We start from the raw sequence: 18,520 nt of genomic DNA, 5'->3' as shown, positions 1-18,520 counted from the left end.
CTGTCTCTACTAAAAATAGAAAAAATTAGCCAGGTGTGATGGCAGGCACCTATAATCCCAGCTACTTGGGAGGCTGACACAGGAGATTCGCTTGAACCCGGGAGGTGGAGGCTGCAGTGAGCCGAGACCATTCCACTGCACTCCAGCCTGGGAAACAGAGCAAGACTCCATTTCAAAAAAAAAAAAAGGAAAAAAAATTGCAGTTCTCCCTAAGCAAGTGATACAGCTTGTGCTATGTTATCTTGCTTTTAGTATGAGCTAAAGATAATTAGGGATTCTCTTAGAATACCTTAGAGGAATATTCTGCCTTCTATACCCCTCCCTTCAAGACTAGACCAGGCTGGGCATGGTGGCTCATGCCTGTAACCCCAGCACTCTGGGAGGCCAAGGTGGGCAGATTACCTGAGGTCAGGAGTTCGAGACAGCCTGGACAACATAGTGAAACCCTATCTCTACTAAAAAATATAAAAATTAGCTGGCAGTGGTGGTGCATGCCTGTAGCCCCAGCTACTTGGGAGGCTGAGGCACAAGAATCGCTTGAACCCGGGAGGCGGAGATTGCAGTGAGCTGAGATTACACCATTGCACTCCAGCCTGGGCGACAGAGTGAGACTGCGTCTCAAAAAAAAAAAAAAAAAAGAAAAAAAAAATTTAAACAGCATGTACATATCTTAGGGTGTCTTACCTCCACTGCTGTCTTGTAAGTCTGCAGCTTCACAGCCAATGGCTCCCATATGCCCAGTTCCTTCATGTCTACCAAAGTACCTGTCTCACCATTTACACCCCAGGTCTCACAGTTCTCCTGGGTGTGCTTGGCCTGCAATTGAAGCAAGAAGTAAAGGGGAAAATAATCGTTAACAGGAAACATCAGGTAAAAAATGAAATAAAAAATAATGGACTGGTATGGAAGGGATAGGGAAAAATGGCAATGACAGCAAACAAGTCAAAGACTAAAAGGAGAGAAAGATTTCAAGGAATAAACTATAAAGAGAATTTGGATAGCCAGATATGAACCTTCCCCTCAGGGCAAACACAGCTTTCCCTGCTCCATCAAGAGAAAAGCTTGGAGAGGAACTCACCCGAAGAGAGGTAAGTAGACGGATGGTGCTGGCCCCACAGTTCTGGATCAGGGTACGAGGGATGACCTCTAGGGCCTGGGCAACAGCCCTGTACGGCCATTGTTCCACACCAGTCATGGCCTTGGATTTTTCTGTCAAGGCATGGGCCACAGCCATCTCAGAGGCCCCACCCCCTGGCACCAGCTGAGGGTCCAGGAGAACATTGCGACACACTTGCATGGCATCCTGGAGGTTGCGTTCTACTTCCTTGGAGAAGCAAACAGACAGTATGAAGCCAAAGCTTGATGACTCATAAAAAAAATCAGAGGCACCAAAAGGACTTCCTAACTGCCAAAGTTAGTAAACCACCAAGAAGGGCAACTAGAAAAGGTACTTGGAACCCCTGCTGGGCAGGGTAGATTATTTATCTGAGAATATGTAACTCATGACTATAATATAGAGTGGCGGGGAGTGGTATCTGCAAAGGGTTTGGGGGTATTACTCAACCATAAAGTTAGGTCTTTGTCCATTATGCTAGATTAGAGCAATAACCTATCTCGTCCCTTGCTAGTTATCTGGAAATAAACAGCATGTATCTTGCTAGATAAGAGCCAAAACCTATTCCATCCCTTCCTAGTTGTATTTTTTTTTTTTTTTTTTTTTTTTTGAGACAGAGTCTCGCTCTGTCACCCGGCTGGAGTGCTGTGGCCGGATCTCAGCTCACTGCAAGCTCCGCCTCCCGGGTTCACGCCATTCTCCTGCCTCAGCCTCCCAGGTAGCTGGGACTACAGGCGCCGCTACCTCGCCTGGCTAGTTTTTTGTAGTTTTTAGTAGAGATGGGGTTTCACCGTGTTAGCCAGGATGGTCTCGATCTCCTGATCTCGTGATCCGCCCGCCTCGGCCTCCCAAAGTGCTGGGATTACAGGCTTGAGCCACCGCGCCCGGCCCCTAGTTGTATCTTTTAGGAGGTTGCATGGTGTTGTACAAACTCTCCCACTTACTAGCTATGTGCCTTTGGGAAAGTTACTTAGCCTCAATGAGGGAAAAAAAAGTAATATTTATAACGTCAACATAAAAAATAAGAAAGCAGGCCGGGCGCGGTGGCTCAAGCCTGTAATCCCAGCACTTTGGGAGGCCGACGAGACGGACGGATCACGAGGTCAGGAGATCGAAACCATCCTGACTAACACAGTGAAACCCCGTCTCTACTAAAAAATACAAAAAAAAAACTAGCCGGACGAGGTGGCAGGCGCCTGTAATCCCAGCTACTTGGGAGGCTGAGGCAGGAGAATGGTGTGAACCCGGGAGACGGAGTTTGCAGTGAGCTGAGATCCGGCCACTGCACTCCAGTCTGGGCGACAGAGCGAGACTCCGCCTCAAAAAACAAAAAAAAAGAAAGCAGTTGTTGCCAGGGAGGAGGAAATGAGATATCTTGTTCAAGGGGTACAGAGTCTCATGCAAGATGAAAAAGTTCTGGAGATCTCTTGCACAAGAACATGAATATACTTAACATTACTGAACTGTACAATTAAAATGATTAACATGGTAAATTTTATGCTTATTACAATTTTAAAAATTTTAAATTATTTAATTAAAAAAAGGAAGCAGAAAAGGAATTTGTGGCTATAAGTCCAAATTAAATAGCTATAAATGGACCACAGAATTATTTCAGGCCCTTTGGGAAACTCTCAAGAAGTCCAGTGATCTATTTCATCTGGTCATACATCCAAGGCTGACTCACCGAGAGAATCTCTTTGCTAGCCCCCCGGAGGAGAATGGTGCAGGCCTTGGGGTCTTTGCACTCAGTGATGAATGTAAAGTATTCATCTCCAATTTTCTTGATTTCCAAGAGGCCTGCTCCTGTTCCAACATCATCTTCTCTCAGTTCCTCTGGTCGGCTGACTATCCGGGCCCCACAGGCTCTATTGGATGGAAAAGATGGGGAGAATCAGATGACTTCAGATACTTTTACCCATTTCCCTAGTCTCTAAGGTCTGTAGTTAGGGATAAGGGCAAAAGTGGATTGCTGGAAACATCACTTAAGAGGTCTTGCCTGTCCAGTGAAAAAGATTTCCAGAGGGACAGGCATAGCGGCTAACACCTGTAATCCCAGTACTTTGGGAGGCCGGGCAGGAGGACTGCTTGAGCCTAGAAATTTGAGACCAGCCTGGGTAATGTAACAAGACTGTCTCTACAAAAAATAAAAAACTAGCTGGGCATAGTGATGCATACCTGTAGCTGCAGCTACTCAGGAGGGTGAGTTGGGGGATCCCTTGAAAACATGATACCAAGGATGCAGTGAGCTGTGACCATGCCATTGCACTCCAGCCTAGATAACAGGGTGGGACCCTATCTAAAAAACAAAAACAAAAAAAAAAAAAACAAAAAAAAACCAAAAAAAAAAACAAAAAAAAACCACTGAAGCCGTCATTGCAGTTACAGCAGCATTGCAGTTATGCCAGCAGCTGTGAAAACCCTGTGCTTTTTGAGAAATATACCTATTAATCTCATTGAAAATGCAGCTTTTATGTAGGTTAAGAACAGCATACCTATATATGCTAATATGATTTGAGAAAACATGAAATCATTATGACACCTCATCAAAAAAGGAAGGTCAAAGATCTAAAGCTGGAGAATTTAATGCCAGCAAAGGATGGTTTGATAATTTTAGAAAGAGGTTTGTTTGGCTTTTAAAATGTCAAGATAACAGGAAACAGCTTCTGCTGACCAAGAAACAGCAGACATGTTCCCAGGGGCTTGGTGGCTCATGCCTGTAATCCCAACACTTTGGAAGGCCAAGCAAGGCGGGTGGATCGCTTGAGGTCAGGAGTTCGAGACCAGCCTGGTGAAACCTGTCTCTACTAAAAATACAAGAAAAAATTAGCCAGGTGTCGTGGCACACGCCTGTACTTCCAGCTACTTGGGAGGCTGTGGCAGCAGAATCGCTTGAACCTAGGAAGCAGAGGTTGTGGCGAGCGAGATCGCACCACTGAACTCCAGCCTGGGTGACAGTGAGACTCTGTCTCAAAAAAAAAAAAAAAAAGAGAAATCATTGAGAAGAAATGGTACCTGCCTAAATATAATTTTAATGTATAAGAAAGTGATCAGGAAGATTATGCCACAAATGACATTTATTAGTAAGAAAGAGAAGGGAGCACCAGGATTTTGTGCAAAGGAGTTAGCCCGTCCCTTGGAGGGTCAAGTTTATGTCTTGTGGTTGTACAACCAGGCCTGGACAATAAGAACACTTTTTCTGGATTGTTTCCATCGATGCTTTGTCCTTTAAGTCAGGAAGTACTTTTCCACAAAGGGACTACCTTTTAAAGTGCTTCTGATATTGGACAATGCCCATGGATACCCAGAGCCACATAAGTTCAACACTGAAGACATTCAAATACTCTAGACCAGTCAGAGAAAGACCTGTAAGGCTTATTACACATGGTACTTCATGTAAAGAACCGTCGGCTGGGCATGGTGGCTCATGCCTGTAATCCCAGCACTTTGGGAGGCCCAAGCGGGCAGATCACAAGGTCAAGACATTGAGACCATCCTGGCCAACATGGTGAAAACCCATCTCTACTAAAAATACAAAAATTAGCTGGGCATGGTGGTGTGCACCTGTAGTCTCAGCTACTCCAGTGGCTGAGGCAGGAGAATTGCTTGAACTCAGGAGGCGGAGGTTACAGTGAGCCAAGATCACACCACTGCACTCCAGCCTGGCGACAGAACAAGACTCTGTCTCAGCCGGGCGCGGTGGCTCAAGCCTGTAATCCCAGCACTTTGGGAGGCCGAGGCGGGTGGATCACGAGGTCAGGAGATCGAGACCCTCCTGGCTAACACAGTAAAACCCCGTCTCTACTAAAAATACAAAAAACTAGCCGGGCGAGGTGGTGGGCGCCTGTAGTCCCAGCTACTCGGAGGCTGAGGCGGGAGAATGGCGGGAACCCGGGAGGCGAAGCTTGCAGTGAGCCGAGATCGCGCCACTGCACTCCAGCCTGGGCAACAGAGCGAGACTCCTCCTCCTCCTCAAAAAAAAAAACAAAAAAAAAAACAAGACTCTGTCTCAAAAAAATAAAAAATAAAGTCAACATTATGAAACAGAACCCCAACAAAGAGAACATGATGAAAATATGAAAGGATTATACTACTAAAGATACCAGTTGTTATAGAAAAAGCCTTATGAAAGCCATCAAGCCCAAAACAGAAGATTTCTGCAGGAGGAAACTGTGTCCAGATGTTCTACATGACTTTGTAGAATTTATGATAGAGCCAATCAAGGAAATCATGAAAGAGACTGGATGCGGCTAAAAAAATTGGCGTGGTGGTGGTGAAGGGTTTCAAGATATGAATCTTGGAGAAATTAAAAAGCTAACAGACAATACACCAGAAGAATTAACAGAAGATGACAAGCCAGATGCGGTGGCTCACATCTGTAGTCCCAGCACTTTGGGAGGCTGAGGTGGGCAGATCACCTGACATCGGGAGTTCGAGACCAGCCTGACCAACATGGAGAAACCCCGTTTCTACTAAAAATACAAAATTAGCTGGGCGTAGTGGCTCATGCCTGTAATCCCAGTTACTCGGGAGGCTGAGGCAGGAGAATCCTTTGAATCCGGGAGGCAAGAGGTTGTGGTGAGCTGAGATTGTGCCATTGCACTCCAGCGTGGGCGACAGAGCGAAACTCCGTCTCAAAAACAAAAACAACCAAACAGAAGATGACTTGACGGACACGACTGCTTCCAAACCAGTGCCAGACGATGAGGAAGAGGACGTAGAAGAAGCAGTGCCAGAAAACAAACTGACAATTAGACAATCTGGCAGAAGGCTTCTAATTATTCAAGACTGCTTTTGACTTCTTTTACAATATGGACCCTTCTATGATAGAGGCACTGAAACTGAAACAGTGGAAGAGCAACTGGTACTATACAGAAATATTTTTAGAGAAACGAAAAAGCAAAAGTCAGACAAATTACGATGTATTTTCATTGAGCTACACCGAGTGTGCCTCCTGCCCATCCTGCCTCCCCTTCTACCACTCTTCTGCCTCTGACACCCAAGACAGAAAGACCAGCCCCTATTCTTCCTCCACAGCCTATTCAACATGAAGATGATGATGACCTTTATGATGATCTACTTCCACTTAAGGCATGGTAAATGTGTTATCTCTTCCTTATGATTTTCTTTTTTTGGAGACAGTGTTTCACTCTTGTCACCCAGGCTGGAGTGCAATGGCACCACCTCGGCTCACTGCAACCTCCGCCTCCTTGGTTCAAGCGATTCTCCTGCCTCAGCCTCCTGAGTAGCTGGGATTACAGGCATGTACCACCACACTCAGCTAATTTTTGTATTATTGTTAGAGTCGGGGTTTCACCATGTTGGCCAGGTTGGTCTCGGATTCCTGACCTCAGGTGATCCACCTGCCTTGGCCTCCCGAAGTGCTGGGATTACAGGCATGAGCCTGTAACAAAAAAATAACATTTTATTTTCTCTAGCTTACTTTATTGAAGCGAATACAGTATATAACACATATGATGTACAAAATATGTGATAGTTAACTGTGTTATTGGTAAGGGTTCAGGTCAACAGTCAGTTATTAGGAGTAGGGGAGTCAAAAAATTATACATGGATTTTCAACTCCTTAGGGGCTGATTCCCCTAACCCCCAAGTTGTTCAAGGGTCAACTGTACACCTAAGGCAACTAGTCATCACTACTATAACCAGATATAGTTGAATTCAAAATATACTATGTGGTTACTATAATTTGGACAAATTAGTTCTCATGCATATCTAACATGTACATATTTCAACTAGAGAATTAGAATGTGCAAAAAAGAAAGAAAAAAAATTAACACGTCTATACTATATAATGGTAATTTCTAGATATAACCCATCCTGTACGGCCCAGTTGAGTCTCCAGGCCAATAATAGGACTGTATCAAAGATGCAAAGGTCAAGCAAGGAGGAAGGCGAATAAGCATGTAAGTATAGTCGGCCCTCTATATCCGCAGGTCCCGCATCCAGATTCCACCAACCAAGCATCGATAACATGGCAGGGGGGTGGGGTGGGGGGGATGGACAATAATTCAACAGCAAAAATAATATAAATTTTAAAGACAATACAGTATAGCAACTATTTATATAGCATTTACGTTATATTAGGCATTATAATCAATCTAAAGGTGATTTAAAGTGTAAAGAAGGATGCGTATAGGTTATACACAAATACCATGCCATTTTATATAAGGATTAAGCATCCAAACTTTAGTATTCAAGGGGGGATCCCAGAACCAATGCCCTGTGGATATCAAGGGATGACTGCATACGTCTGACTCATGTTTAATGAATATAGGACTAATTGCTTATTTGTCACTCCCTCCAACTCATGGGCATGTGAAGTCAACATGTGTATGCATGTTAATACCCTTTAGGGTATAAAGGTATAAAATATGATTTGGATCTGTGCTATATTATGTTGGGGTACATTTGTCAGCTTTTTAATAAATTAGTATTAAAAATGAATGAACTTTGCTGGGCATGGTGGTGCATGCCAATAGTTCCAGGTACTGCGAAGGCTGATAACAGGATGACTGCTTGAGCCCAGGAATTTGAGACAGGCCTAGCTAATACAGCAAGACCTCGTCTATTAAAAAGAATGGTCTCTGAGCACCGACATCAGTGCAGAAGTAATGAATGCAATCTAGAGTTGCATAAACAGCAGCTAAGGATGTAGCTGAGGAAACTGATGGTTCTGCTATAATCCAGGCCACTTAAAACAGGCTATTCTGGAAATGTTCATTCAAAAATCATTATAATGACATTAAAGAAAAACCTCTTTGATAGGCAGTTATTTAGAAATGTAATGGATACCCACCAAGGTAGCAATTACAGATGTCTAAGCACAAGCTGCTCACTAATGGTTAGGGGCAGCACAGATGAGACTCATGCAGTAAATAACCGTTGGACTAGAGGACTTCTGAAGAGGGCAGGCAGCTAAGCCAAGGTTATTTCCACCTGTTACTGTATCCTTTATTAAACCTTTTCAGGTAATGATGACTATGTTATGCAACTACAAAAAGGAAACACACGGGAAGAAAAGTCTTATTTTTACCTGGCCTACTCACCTAGCGATGCGATTATTGTCTGTCTTCCGGACTCTGCGGATGGCTGTGATATTGGCCCGCATGAGGTAGTGCTGAGCTAAATCTACAAATCCAAGAGTACAGATGTCAAACTGGGTTCTGAACTGGTTTTATAATCAAAGTACTCTACCCCCTGCCAAACATGAGGGGAAAAAACAAATCACCCACCCTCGTCTACCTCAAAGGTAGGCTGGAAAAATTAAAAGTCCCACCTGAGATGCCCTTTTCGGTGATGACCACATCGGGTTTCAGTTGGATAATGTCCTCACAGAGCTGCTGGATGTACTCTTCTTCCATTTGAAGAATTCGGGTGAAGTCTTCCTCTCGTGTAATCTCAATGTCAGTCTGTGTGGTAAAGGAAAGACACGATTTTAAAATCCCTGGACTGGTGAAGCTCTAAGGGTCATACTATACTCCCTCCACCCACGTCTCCCACGTATCTCAGAGTCAGAATTATGTTAAAGCCATGACCTCTATACCTCTGTAAGCCAATTTAACTCTAGTTATATCATTATAAAACAACCAGAACTGAAAGTCACACAGCAATTAGTGTTGAGTTTGGCCTTTCTAAGGTCTCTGACCACCCAGTCCAATCCTACATCTGTCCTGGCAATGTGCATGAAAATTCCAGGCCTTAATTCTTCCCACTAACTGATTCTTGTTCTTTCCAAATATGATGGAGCCTTGTGAGCCTCCTGCACCCTAGTTTTTTTTTGTTTTTGAGACAGGTCTGTCGCTCAGGCTGGAGTTCACTGGTGTGATCACAGCTCCCTACACCCTTGACCTTCTGGGTTCAGGCAATCCTCCTGCCTCAGCCTCCTTAGTGGTGGGGACTACAGGCATGTGCCACCATGCCCAGTTAATTTTTTTAAATACAGACAGTATTCGCCATGTTGCCTAGGCTGGTCTTGAACTCCTGGGCTCAAGTCATCCACCCACCTTAGCCTCCCAAAGTGCTAGGATTATAAGTGTGAGCCACTGCATCCAGCTGAAATTCTCCTTTAGTACTTCAAAGCTGAATTAACTCCTACCTTATGTTCCCCTGGTACATTAGGAAAGGTCGCATGATAGTATAAAACAAGCCAAACATGACCAGGTTCAAATCTTGATTTTGCCAATACCAGCTGTATTCCTTGAGCAATTAACCTAACTTGTCTGAGCTTCAGATCTCTCATCTGTAAAATGGAATCAATACCAACTAAAGGATTGTTCTAAGAGTCAGTGTACACTATGCACCCAGAAGGCATACAATAAACATACCTTTTATTTCTGTTGTTCATATTTGTAGTCGATTCTTGCATCTACTTTAAGGAACAAGGCCAAGAATCTTACCTGGCTTTCTCCTTTCTTGTATTCCAGAGAAGAATCCAGAAGCACAATGCGAGGGTTCTTGATATAGCGCCGCATGCGTGGATGGGTCACATCCTTGTTAATCATGACTCCACGCAAGACACAGGAGTCTTCAATGATGCCCCCAGGTATCTGAACAAAAGACAACTGCACTTTATAATCCACAATCAAGAGACAATTTCTTAATTTCCTTCCCAGATGTTCATCTTTCCCAAATAGCCACTGTTTCAGGTTTCTAAAGTTCCTTTCTTTGATGAAGTTCAAAAATATGGTTGGAATCACGTTTTTTCCCCCACTAGGAAATACACCAATTTTAGACCATGACACTCAAACTTGAAGGTCAGCTGAGACCCACAGAAATTAAATGACTTGACAAAAGACTTAGAGGGGCTTATGAGTCAGGCACAGTGGCTCACACCTAAAATCTCAGCTACTCAAGAGGCTCAGACAGAAGGATCCCTCGAGGCTGGGAGTTCGAGACCAGCCTGGGCAACACATTGAGACCCAATTACTATTTAAATAAATAAGGGCTTAGGTCTCTCCAATTAAAAAAAAACAAAACAAAACAAAACAAAACCAACGCTGCCAGAGAATTTTAGGCTTGGGGCTCCATCTACTGGCCACAAGCTATACTACTAAACTTTTTGATCTTAATGAAATTTAGTAGAGGAGAGAAAGCTTTCTGGGCTTACCATTATAATAGTACTATATAATAAAGCCCTTGTTAAGCTTATATCCTGATCAAATGACTGATGTATGCAAATACACAAACATGGAGACACCAATAAGCCTGTCCCTTGTCCTTATAAACCTTGTGTAGGGATAGCAGTGAAGGTAACAACAAAATTGTTTCAGGAAATTCCAACTTGGTAGCCTCTTTAGGTTTTTGTTTCCAGGCAGCAAGTAAAGTTCTTTCCAGTTTTTTTTTTTTTTTTTTTTTTTTTTTTTGAGATGGAGTTTTGCTCTGTTGCCCAGGCTAGAGTACAGTGGTGCAATCTCAGCTCACTGCAAGCTCCGCCTCCCGGGTTCATGCCATTCTCCTGCCTCAGCCTCCAGAGTAGCTGGGACTACAGGCTCCCACTACCACGTCTGGCTGATTTTTTGTATTTTTTTTTTTTTTGAGACAGAGTCTCGCTGTGTCGCCCGGGCTGGAGTGCAGTGACTGGATCTCAGCTCACTGCAAGCTCCGCCTCCCGGGTTTATGCCATTCTCCTGCCTCAGCCTCCTGAGTAGCTGGGACTACAGGCGCCCGCCACCTCGCCCGGCTAGTTTTTTGTATTTTTTAGTAGAGATGGGGTTTCACTGTGTTAGCCAGGATGGTCTCGATCTCCTGACCTCGTGATCCGCCAGTCTCGGCCTCCCAAAGTGCTGGGATTACAGGCTTGAGCCACCGCGCCCGGCCTGTATTTTTTTTTTTTTTAGTAGAGATGGGGTTTCACTGTGTTAGCCAGGATGGTCTCGATCTCCTAACCCCGTGATCCACCCACCTCAGTCTCCCAAAGTGCTGGGATTACAGGTGTGAGCCACCGCGCCCGGCCAATTCTTCCCAGTCCTAATTAAAGGTACCTTGTTCTGGCCAGGTGCAGTGCCTCACCCTGTAATCCCAGCACTTTGAGAGGCCAACGTGGGCGGATCACCTCAGGTCAGGAGTTCAAGACCATCATGGCTAACACGGTGAAACCCTGTCTCTGCTTAAAATACAGAAAGAAATTAGCCGGGTGTGGTGGCGGGCATCTGTAATCCCAGTTATTTTATTTTATTTTATTTTTTGAGGCGGAGTCTCGCTCTGTCGCCCGGACTGGAGTGCAGTGGCCAGATCTCAGCTCACTCAAGCTCCGCCTCCCGGGTTTACGCCATTCTCCTGCCTCAGCCTCCTGAGTAGCTGGGACTACAGGCGCCCGCCACCTCGCCCGGCTAGTTTTTTTTTGTATTTTTAGTAAAGATGGGGTTTCACCGTGTTAGCCAGGATGGTCTCGATCTCCTGACCTCATGATCCGCCCGTCTCGGCCTCCCAAAGTGCTGGGATTACAGGCTTGAGCCACCGCGCCCGGCCAATTCTTCCCAGTCCTAATTAAAGGTACCTTGTTCTGGCCAGGTGCAGTGCCTCACCCTGTAATCCCAGCACTTTGAGAGGCCAACGTGGGCGGATCACCTCAGGTCAGGAGTTCAAGACCATCATGGCTAACACGGTGAAACCCTGTCTCTGCTTAAAATACAGAAAGAAATTAGCCGGGTGTGGTGGCGGGCATCTGTAATCCCAGTTATTTTATTTTATTTTATTTTTTGAGGCGGAGTCTCGCTCTGTCGCCCGGACTGGAGTGCAGTGGCCAGATCTCAGCTCACTCAAGCTCCGCCTCCCGGGTTTACGCCATTCTCCTGCCTCAGCCTCCTGAGTAGCTGGGACTACAGGCGCCCGCCACCTCGCCCGGCTAGTTTTTTTTTGTATTTTTAGTAAAGATGGGGTTTCACCGTGTTAGCCAGGATGGTCTCGATCTCCTGACCTCATGATCCGCCCGTCTCGGCCTCCCAAAGTGCTGGGATTACAGGCTTGAGCCACCGCGCCCGGCCAGTCCCAGCTATTTTAAAGGCTGAGGCAGGAGAATCACTTGAACCCGGGAGGTGGAGGCTACAGTGAGCTGAGATTGCGCCACTGCACTCTAGCCTCTGGGCGACAGAGCAAGACTCCATATCAAACAAACAAACATACCTTGCTCTGATTTAAAACTATTTCATTCAAGTAGGGTGCGATGGCTTATGCCTGTAATCCCAGCACTTTGGGAGCCTAAAGTGGGAGGATCACCTGAGGCCAGGAGTTCAAGACCAGCCTGGGCAACATGAGACCCTCATCTCTACAAAAAGAAAAAAAAAATAGCTGGGCACAGTGGCATGTGCCTGTAGTCCTAGAAAATCAGTGGATTTGCTTGAGGCCAGGAGTTTGAGGCTGCAGTGGGCTATGACTGTGCCACTGTACTCCAGCCTGGGCAAGAGGGTGAGACTCTGTCTCAAAAACAAAACAAAACAACACTAAAAACAAACTATTTCCTCACAAGTGAGATGACTCATGCTAAGATATAATTTGACCCAATGTATACACTGCGAAAGTTTACCTTTTCCACTTTTGCGTATTTTTTTATGTCAATCTCTTTCCGACCATTCTCCTCAAACTGGACCGTCTTGACAGCATCCAGGGCAATGTTGCAAGCCAAAGATGACCACCGACTGATGGCTTTGGTAGTAATGGAGCTGTTGATGATGTTCAGCATCATATCACCGTCATTGATGTCGACTGGGATACTAGAGAAAAGAAAACCAGATAATATGTGAAGAAGGCATCTTAGATATGTAGAGATGTGCCTCATCTATACCTTAGTGACTATAATAATGGACCAAGAGGCAGAACACGAGGACTTGTTCCTTTGGAGGAAACAAAAAGGACATTAGGAGGTAACCTTTGTCCATTCCTCTACCTTTCAGCAAGATTACAACTCATCTGTAGAAGGTGCCTTAATTCCCTGAGCAACCCTTTACACTTACATACAAAGATTATCGTAAAATAATTTGTTCCTTATCTTCTGCTTCAACCAAGTAAACTTTTCAACTTTTACAACTCAGATCAAGACACTTTTTTTCTATGAAACTCTATCCTGTAACTAGCCAACTTTAAGAGTTTCATCAATCATTCATTGTGAACAGCAAATTTTATTTTTAACTCATGGTGTGCCACAGTGGTCAAAGATGACCACCAACTGGTCATCTTTGTGTTTTTATGTTACTGTAAACACATTTTATGTATTTTCCATTTTTATATTAATTTCAGTCTCTCCTCACAAAATACTTTCACATAATGCTAAAATCTCTTTTTTGGCCGTGCACGGTGGCTCACACTTGTAATCTCAGCACTCTGGGAGGCCAAGGCAGGCAGATCACTTGAGGTCAGGAATTCGAGACCAGTCTGGCCAATATGGTGAAACCCCAGTTCTATTAAAAATACAAAAATTAGCCAGGAGTGGTGGCCTGTGCCTGTTGTCCCAGTTACTCTGGAGGCAGAGGTTACAGTGACCTGAGATCGTGTCACTGCACTATAGCCTGGGCGACAGAGATTCCGTCTCAAAAAAAAAAAAAAAACCCCAAAATAAACCAAATCCCTCTTTTAACAGTGAAAGGCACATAATATACCAATTATTAAATGGTTAAATTATGGACTTTTGGGAAGAAGCAATGACTCCAAAAGTAGTATCTAAGATAAAGGGGGCTGGGTGCCATGCTTCACACCTATAATCCCAACACTTTGGAAGACTGAGGATAGCTTGAGGCCAGGAGTTCAAAACCAACCTGGGCAAAATAGTAAACCTCATCTCTATGAAAAATAAAAAAAAATAGCAGGGCATGGTGGACACATCTGTAGTCTTAGCTACTTGGGAGGCTGGGGCAGGACTGCTTGAGTCCAGGAGCTGGAGGCTGCAGTAAGCTGTGATTGCACCACTGCACTCCAGCTTAGGCAACAGAGTGAGACCATATCTCTAAAAAATAAATTTTTGGGGAGGCCGAGGTGGGTGGATCACCTGAGGTCAGGAGTTTGAGACCAGACTGACCAATATGGTGAAACGCCATCTCTACTAAAAATACCAAAATTAGCTACGTATGGTGGTATGCTCCTGTAGTCCCAGCTACTTGGGAGGCTGAGACAGGAGAACTGCTTGAACCCAGGAGGCAGAGGTTGCAGTGAGCCAACATTGTGCCACTGTACTCCAGCCTGGGCAACAGAGCAAGACTCCCCACTCCCCCGCCAAAAAATGTTTTTACATAAGACTAAAGTGTTCTAGGTAGGCAGTTATTACTTGATTAAAAATATATATATTTCAGGCCAGGCACGGTGGCTCATGCCTGTAATCCCAGCACTTTGGGAGGCCAAGGCAGGCAGTGGGAGGATCACCTGAGGTCAGGAGTTTGAGACCAGCCTGACCAACTTGGAGAAAAACCCCATCTCTACTAAAATTACATTAGCCAGGGCTAGTGGCACATGCCTATAATCCCAGCTACTCAGGAGGCTGAGGCAGGAAAACTGCTTGAAGCCAGAGGGCAGAGGTTGAGGTGAGCCGAGATCCAGCCACTGCATTCCGGCCTGGGAAATAAGAGTGAAACTCCATTTCAAAACAAAACAAAACAAAAAGCTTTCTAAGGGTGCAGCTCCACACAATAAAATCTTTAGGTACCTCTACATTCTCACAGAGCTTACTGCATAAAAATAATTAAACACTTCATTCCTCAAGTGTGCCATACAGATATTAGTGTACAACTTGTTTAAGAGCAGGCAGTATATGGCTGGGCGCGGTGGCTCACACCTGTAATCCCAGCACTTTGGGAGGTCAAGACAGGTGGATCACCTGAGGTCGGGAGTTCGAGACCAGCCTGACCAGCATGGAGAAACCCCGTCTCTACTAAAAATACAAAATTAGCTGGACGTGGAGGCGCATGCCTGTAATCCCAGCTACTTAAGAGGCTGAGACAGGAGAATCGCTTGAACCCGGGGAGGCAGAGGTTGCGGTGAGCCGAGATCGCGCCATTGCACTCCAGACTAGGTAACAAGAGCAAAAACTCCATCTTAGGAAAAAAAAAAAAAAAAAAGAGCAGACAGTATAATATAAACCTCATCAAATTACTAAACACTTATGCATCTAGTGACTCAACCATATGAGTAGAACATTTAAATAAAGAAAAGAAAAAAAAACCCAAACTATTTCCAGTCAGGCATGGAAAAAAGAATACATTATAGATTTTTATTTTTTTTTGAGACAGAGTTTTGCTGTTTGCCTAGGCTGGAGTGCAATGGCGCGATCTTGGCTCACCACAACCTCCGCCTCCCGGGTTCAAGTGATTCTCCTGCTTCAGCCTCCTGAGTAGCTGGGATTACAGGCGCATGCAACCACGCCTGGCTAATTTTTGCATTTTTAGTAGAAATGAGGTTTCACCATGTTGGCCAGGCTGGTCTCGAAATCCTGACCTCAGGTGATCCACCCACCTTGGTCTCCCAAAGTGCTAGGATTATAGGCATGAGCCACCGCGCCCAGTCCAGGTCTTACTTTTTATTTTCTTGAGAGAGTCTCACTCTGTCACCTGGGCTGGAGTGCAGTGGCACAATCTCAGCTCACTGCAACCTCCTGGGTCCAAGCGACTCTCCTGCCTTAGCCTCCTGAGTAGCTGGGATTACAGGCGCCTGCCACTACGTCCAGCTAATTTTCTCTACTTTTAGTAGAGACGAAGTTTCACCATGTTGGCCAGGTTGGTCTCTAACTCCTGACCTCGTGATCCGCCCACCTCGGCCAAAGTGCTGGGATTACAGGCATGAGCCACTGGGCCCTGCCAAGTTTTACTTTTTAAACAAAAACGTTTATTCAAGACCTGCTCTACCTGACTCCACACAATGTTAAACCTTAACTAAAATTCCCTGAAGCTAGAGGTAATATATGCTTTTTTTTTCTTCCGAGACGGAGTTTCACTCTTATTGCCTAGGCTGGAGTGCAATGGAGAGATCTTGGCTCACTGCAACCTCCGCATCCTGGATTCAAGCAATTTTCCTGCCTCATCCTCCCGAGTAGCTGGGATCATAGGTGTGCGCCACCCATACCTGGCTAATTTTTTTTTTTTTTTTTTTGAGACAAAGTCTTGCTCTGTCACCAGGCTGGAGTACAATGGGGCTCCCTCAGCTCACCACAACCTCTGACTCCTGGGTTCAGGAGATTCTCCTGCCTCAGCCTCCTGAGTAGCTGGGACTACAGACATGCGCCACCATGCCCAACTAATTTTTTGTATTTTTAATACAGACAAGGTTTCACCATGTTGGCCAGGAAGGTTTCAATCTCCTGATCTCATGATCCGCCCACCTAGGCCTCCCAAAGTGCTGGAATGACAGGCATGAGCCACCAAGTCTGGCCAGGCCTCTCATATTTGATACTACCTATTTCTTGCCCCCAAGATACCTGATTTTCTTTAGGGTGCTGATCATATCATCCAATGCCTTGCGGTAAGCACTGATCACCACTGTTGGGTGCATCTGCTGCTCCAGGAAGTGCTCAGCTACAGATAGCATTTCCCCCGCTGAAAAAGATAAAAGCACCACAGTAATATTTAAAAGTATCTGCATATCAAGGCAAGTAACTTCATTATTCTTCCAAAAAATACTCTCCTAAATCAGACTCTCCCAAAAGATATGACATTTGGCCATTCATACTATTCCAAATTTTACACTTTGTATAAGACAGGGCAATTCATACAGAAAACATCCTTGCTGTCCATTTTTTAAAAGATCAGGCTGGGCATGGTGGCTTATACCTGTAATCCCAAAAATTCAAGATCAGCCTGGGCAACATAGTGAGACCCTGTCTTTACAAAAAAAATTAAAATTTAGTTTAGTGTGGTAGTACGAGCCTGCGGTCCCAGCTACTCAGGAGGCTGAGGTTAAGAGAACCACTTGAGCTTGGGAGGTTGAGAGTGCAATGAGCCTTGACTGCACCACTGCACTGGGTGACAGAGTGAGACCCTATCTCAATAAATAAAATGATGAAAGAATGATTCCAGGGCTTACTTCCTCTCTTGATCGTTTTGTTTTTTTTTTGAGGAGTCTCGCTCTGTCACCCTGGCCAGAGTGCGGTGGCACAGTCTCTGCACACTGCAACCTCTGCCTCCCAGGTTCAAGCGATTTTCCCACCTTAGCCTCCCAAGTAGCTGGGATTACAGGCATGCGCCACCACACCCAGCTAACTTTTGTACTTTTAGTAGAGATGGGTTTTACTATGTTGGTTGGCCAGGCTGGTCTCGAACCAGGTGATCTGTCCACCTCGGTCTCCCGAAGTGCTGGGATTACAGGCGTGAGCTACCGTACCTGGCCTTCTCTTGATCTTTCTAAAAAAAAATTTCCCTAAAGGCAATAAAATAAAGAAAAATGCACAAAAGAAAAACTGACTTGTTTATTAGTACCTTAATACCTTAGGATCTAGTCAAACTGCTGGAACTAAAAACAAAACAAGGCTGGGCGCGGTGGCTCAAGCCTGTAATCCCAGCACTTTGGGAGGCCGAGACGGGCGGATCACGAGGTCAGGAGATCGAGACCATCCTGGCTAACACAGTGAAACCCCGTCTCTACTAAAAAACACAAAAAACTAGCCGGGCGAGGTGGTGGGCGCCTGTAGTCCCAGCTACTCAGGAGGCTGAGGCAGGAGAATGGCGTGAACCCGGGAGGCGGAGTTTGCAGTGAGCTGAGATCCAGCCACTGCACTCCAGCCTGGGCGACACAGTGAGACTCCGCCTCAAAAAAAACCAAAAACCAAAAACCAAAAACCAAAAAACAACAAAACACACAAAAACTTACATTTGAAAGAATATTCGGGGCTGGATGCAGTGGCTTACACCTGTAATCCCAGCACTTTGGGAGGCTAGGGTGAGTGGATCACCTGAGTCCTGAAGTTTTTAGACCAGCCTGAGCAACATAGCAAAACCCTGTCTCTACAAAAAAAATTCAATGAGCCAGGTATGGTGGCATGTGCCTGTAGCTACTTGGGAAGCTGGGCTCATTAATCCCAGAAGGTCAAGGCTGCAGTGAGCCGTGATCACACTACTGCACTCCAGCCTGGGCAATAGAGCAAGATTCTGTTTCAAAAAAATAAAAAGTTAAAATTTAAAAATGTGCACAATTAAGGTTGGGTGTGGTGGCTGACATCTGTAATCCTAGCACTTTGGGAGGCCAAGGCAGATGGATTACCTGAGGTCAGGAGTTCGTGACCAGCCTGGCCAACATGGTGAAACCCTGTCTCTACTAAAAATACAAAAATTAGCCAGGCATGATGGCACGTGCCTGTATTCCCAGCTACTTGGGAGGCTGAGGCAGGAGAATCGCTTGAACCAGGGAGGTGGAGGCTGCAGGGAGCCAAGATCATGACATTGCACTCCAGCCTAGGTGACAAAGTGAGACTCCATCTCA

General features: G+C 45.2%; 1 protein-coding gene across 1 annotated transcript in view; it reads right to left on the bottom strand.

Annotated features, from left to right (window-relative positions):
• The window catches only part of CCT3 (chaperonin containing TCP1 subunit 3), a 29,829-nt gene that overhangs the window by 896 nt on the left and 10,413 nt on the right, over positions 1-18,520 (bottom strand). Inside the window, exons 6-13 of the mRNA XM_033195504.1 lie at positions 16,524-16,641; positions 12,654-12,840; positions 9,529-9,678; positions 8,409-8,541; positions 8,179-8,260; positions 2,799-2,979; positions 1,079-1,324; positions 685-816 (exon numbers count right to left, since the gene is read on the bottom strand). Coding sequence (XP_033051395.1) covers positions 685-816; positions 1,079-1,324; positions 2,799-2,979; positions 8,179-8,260; positions 8,409-8,541; positions 9,529-9,678; positions 12,654-12,840; positions 16,524-16,641 — 1,229 coding nt within the window. The remainder of the gene's footprint in view (positions 1-684; positions 817-1,078; positions 1,325-2,798; positions 2,980-8,178; positions 8,261-8,408; positions 8,542-9,528; positions 9,679-12,653; positions 12,841-16,523; positions 16,642-18,520) is intronic.

Source organism: Trachypithecus francoisi, unplaced genomic scaffold (genome assembly GCF_009764315.1).
Source record: "Trachypithecus francoisi isolate TF-2019V2 unplaced genomic scaffold, Tfra_2.0 Lachesis_group5, whole genome shotgun sequence".
Taxonomy (NCBI): Eukaryota; Metazoa; Chordata; class Mammalia; order Primates; family Cercopithecidae; genus Trachypithecus; species Trachypithecus francoisi.
This window is presented reverse-complemented; position numbering and strand designations above follow the sequence as displayed.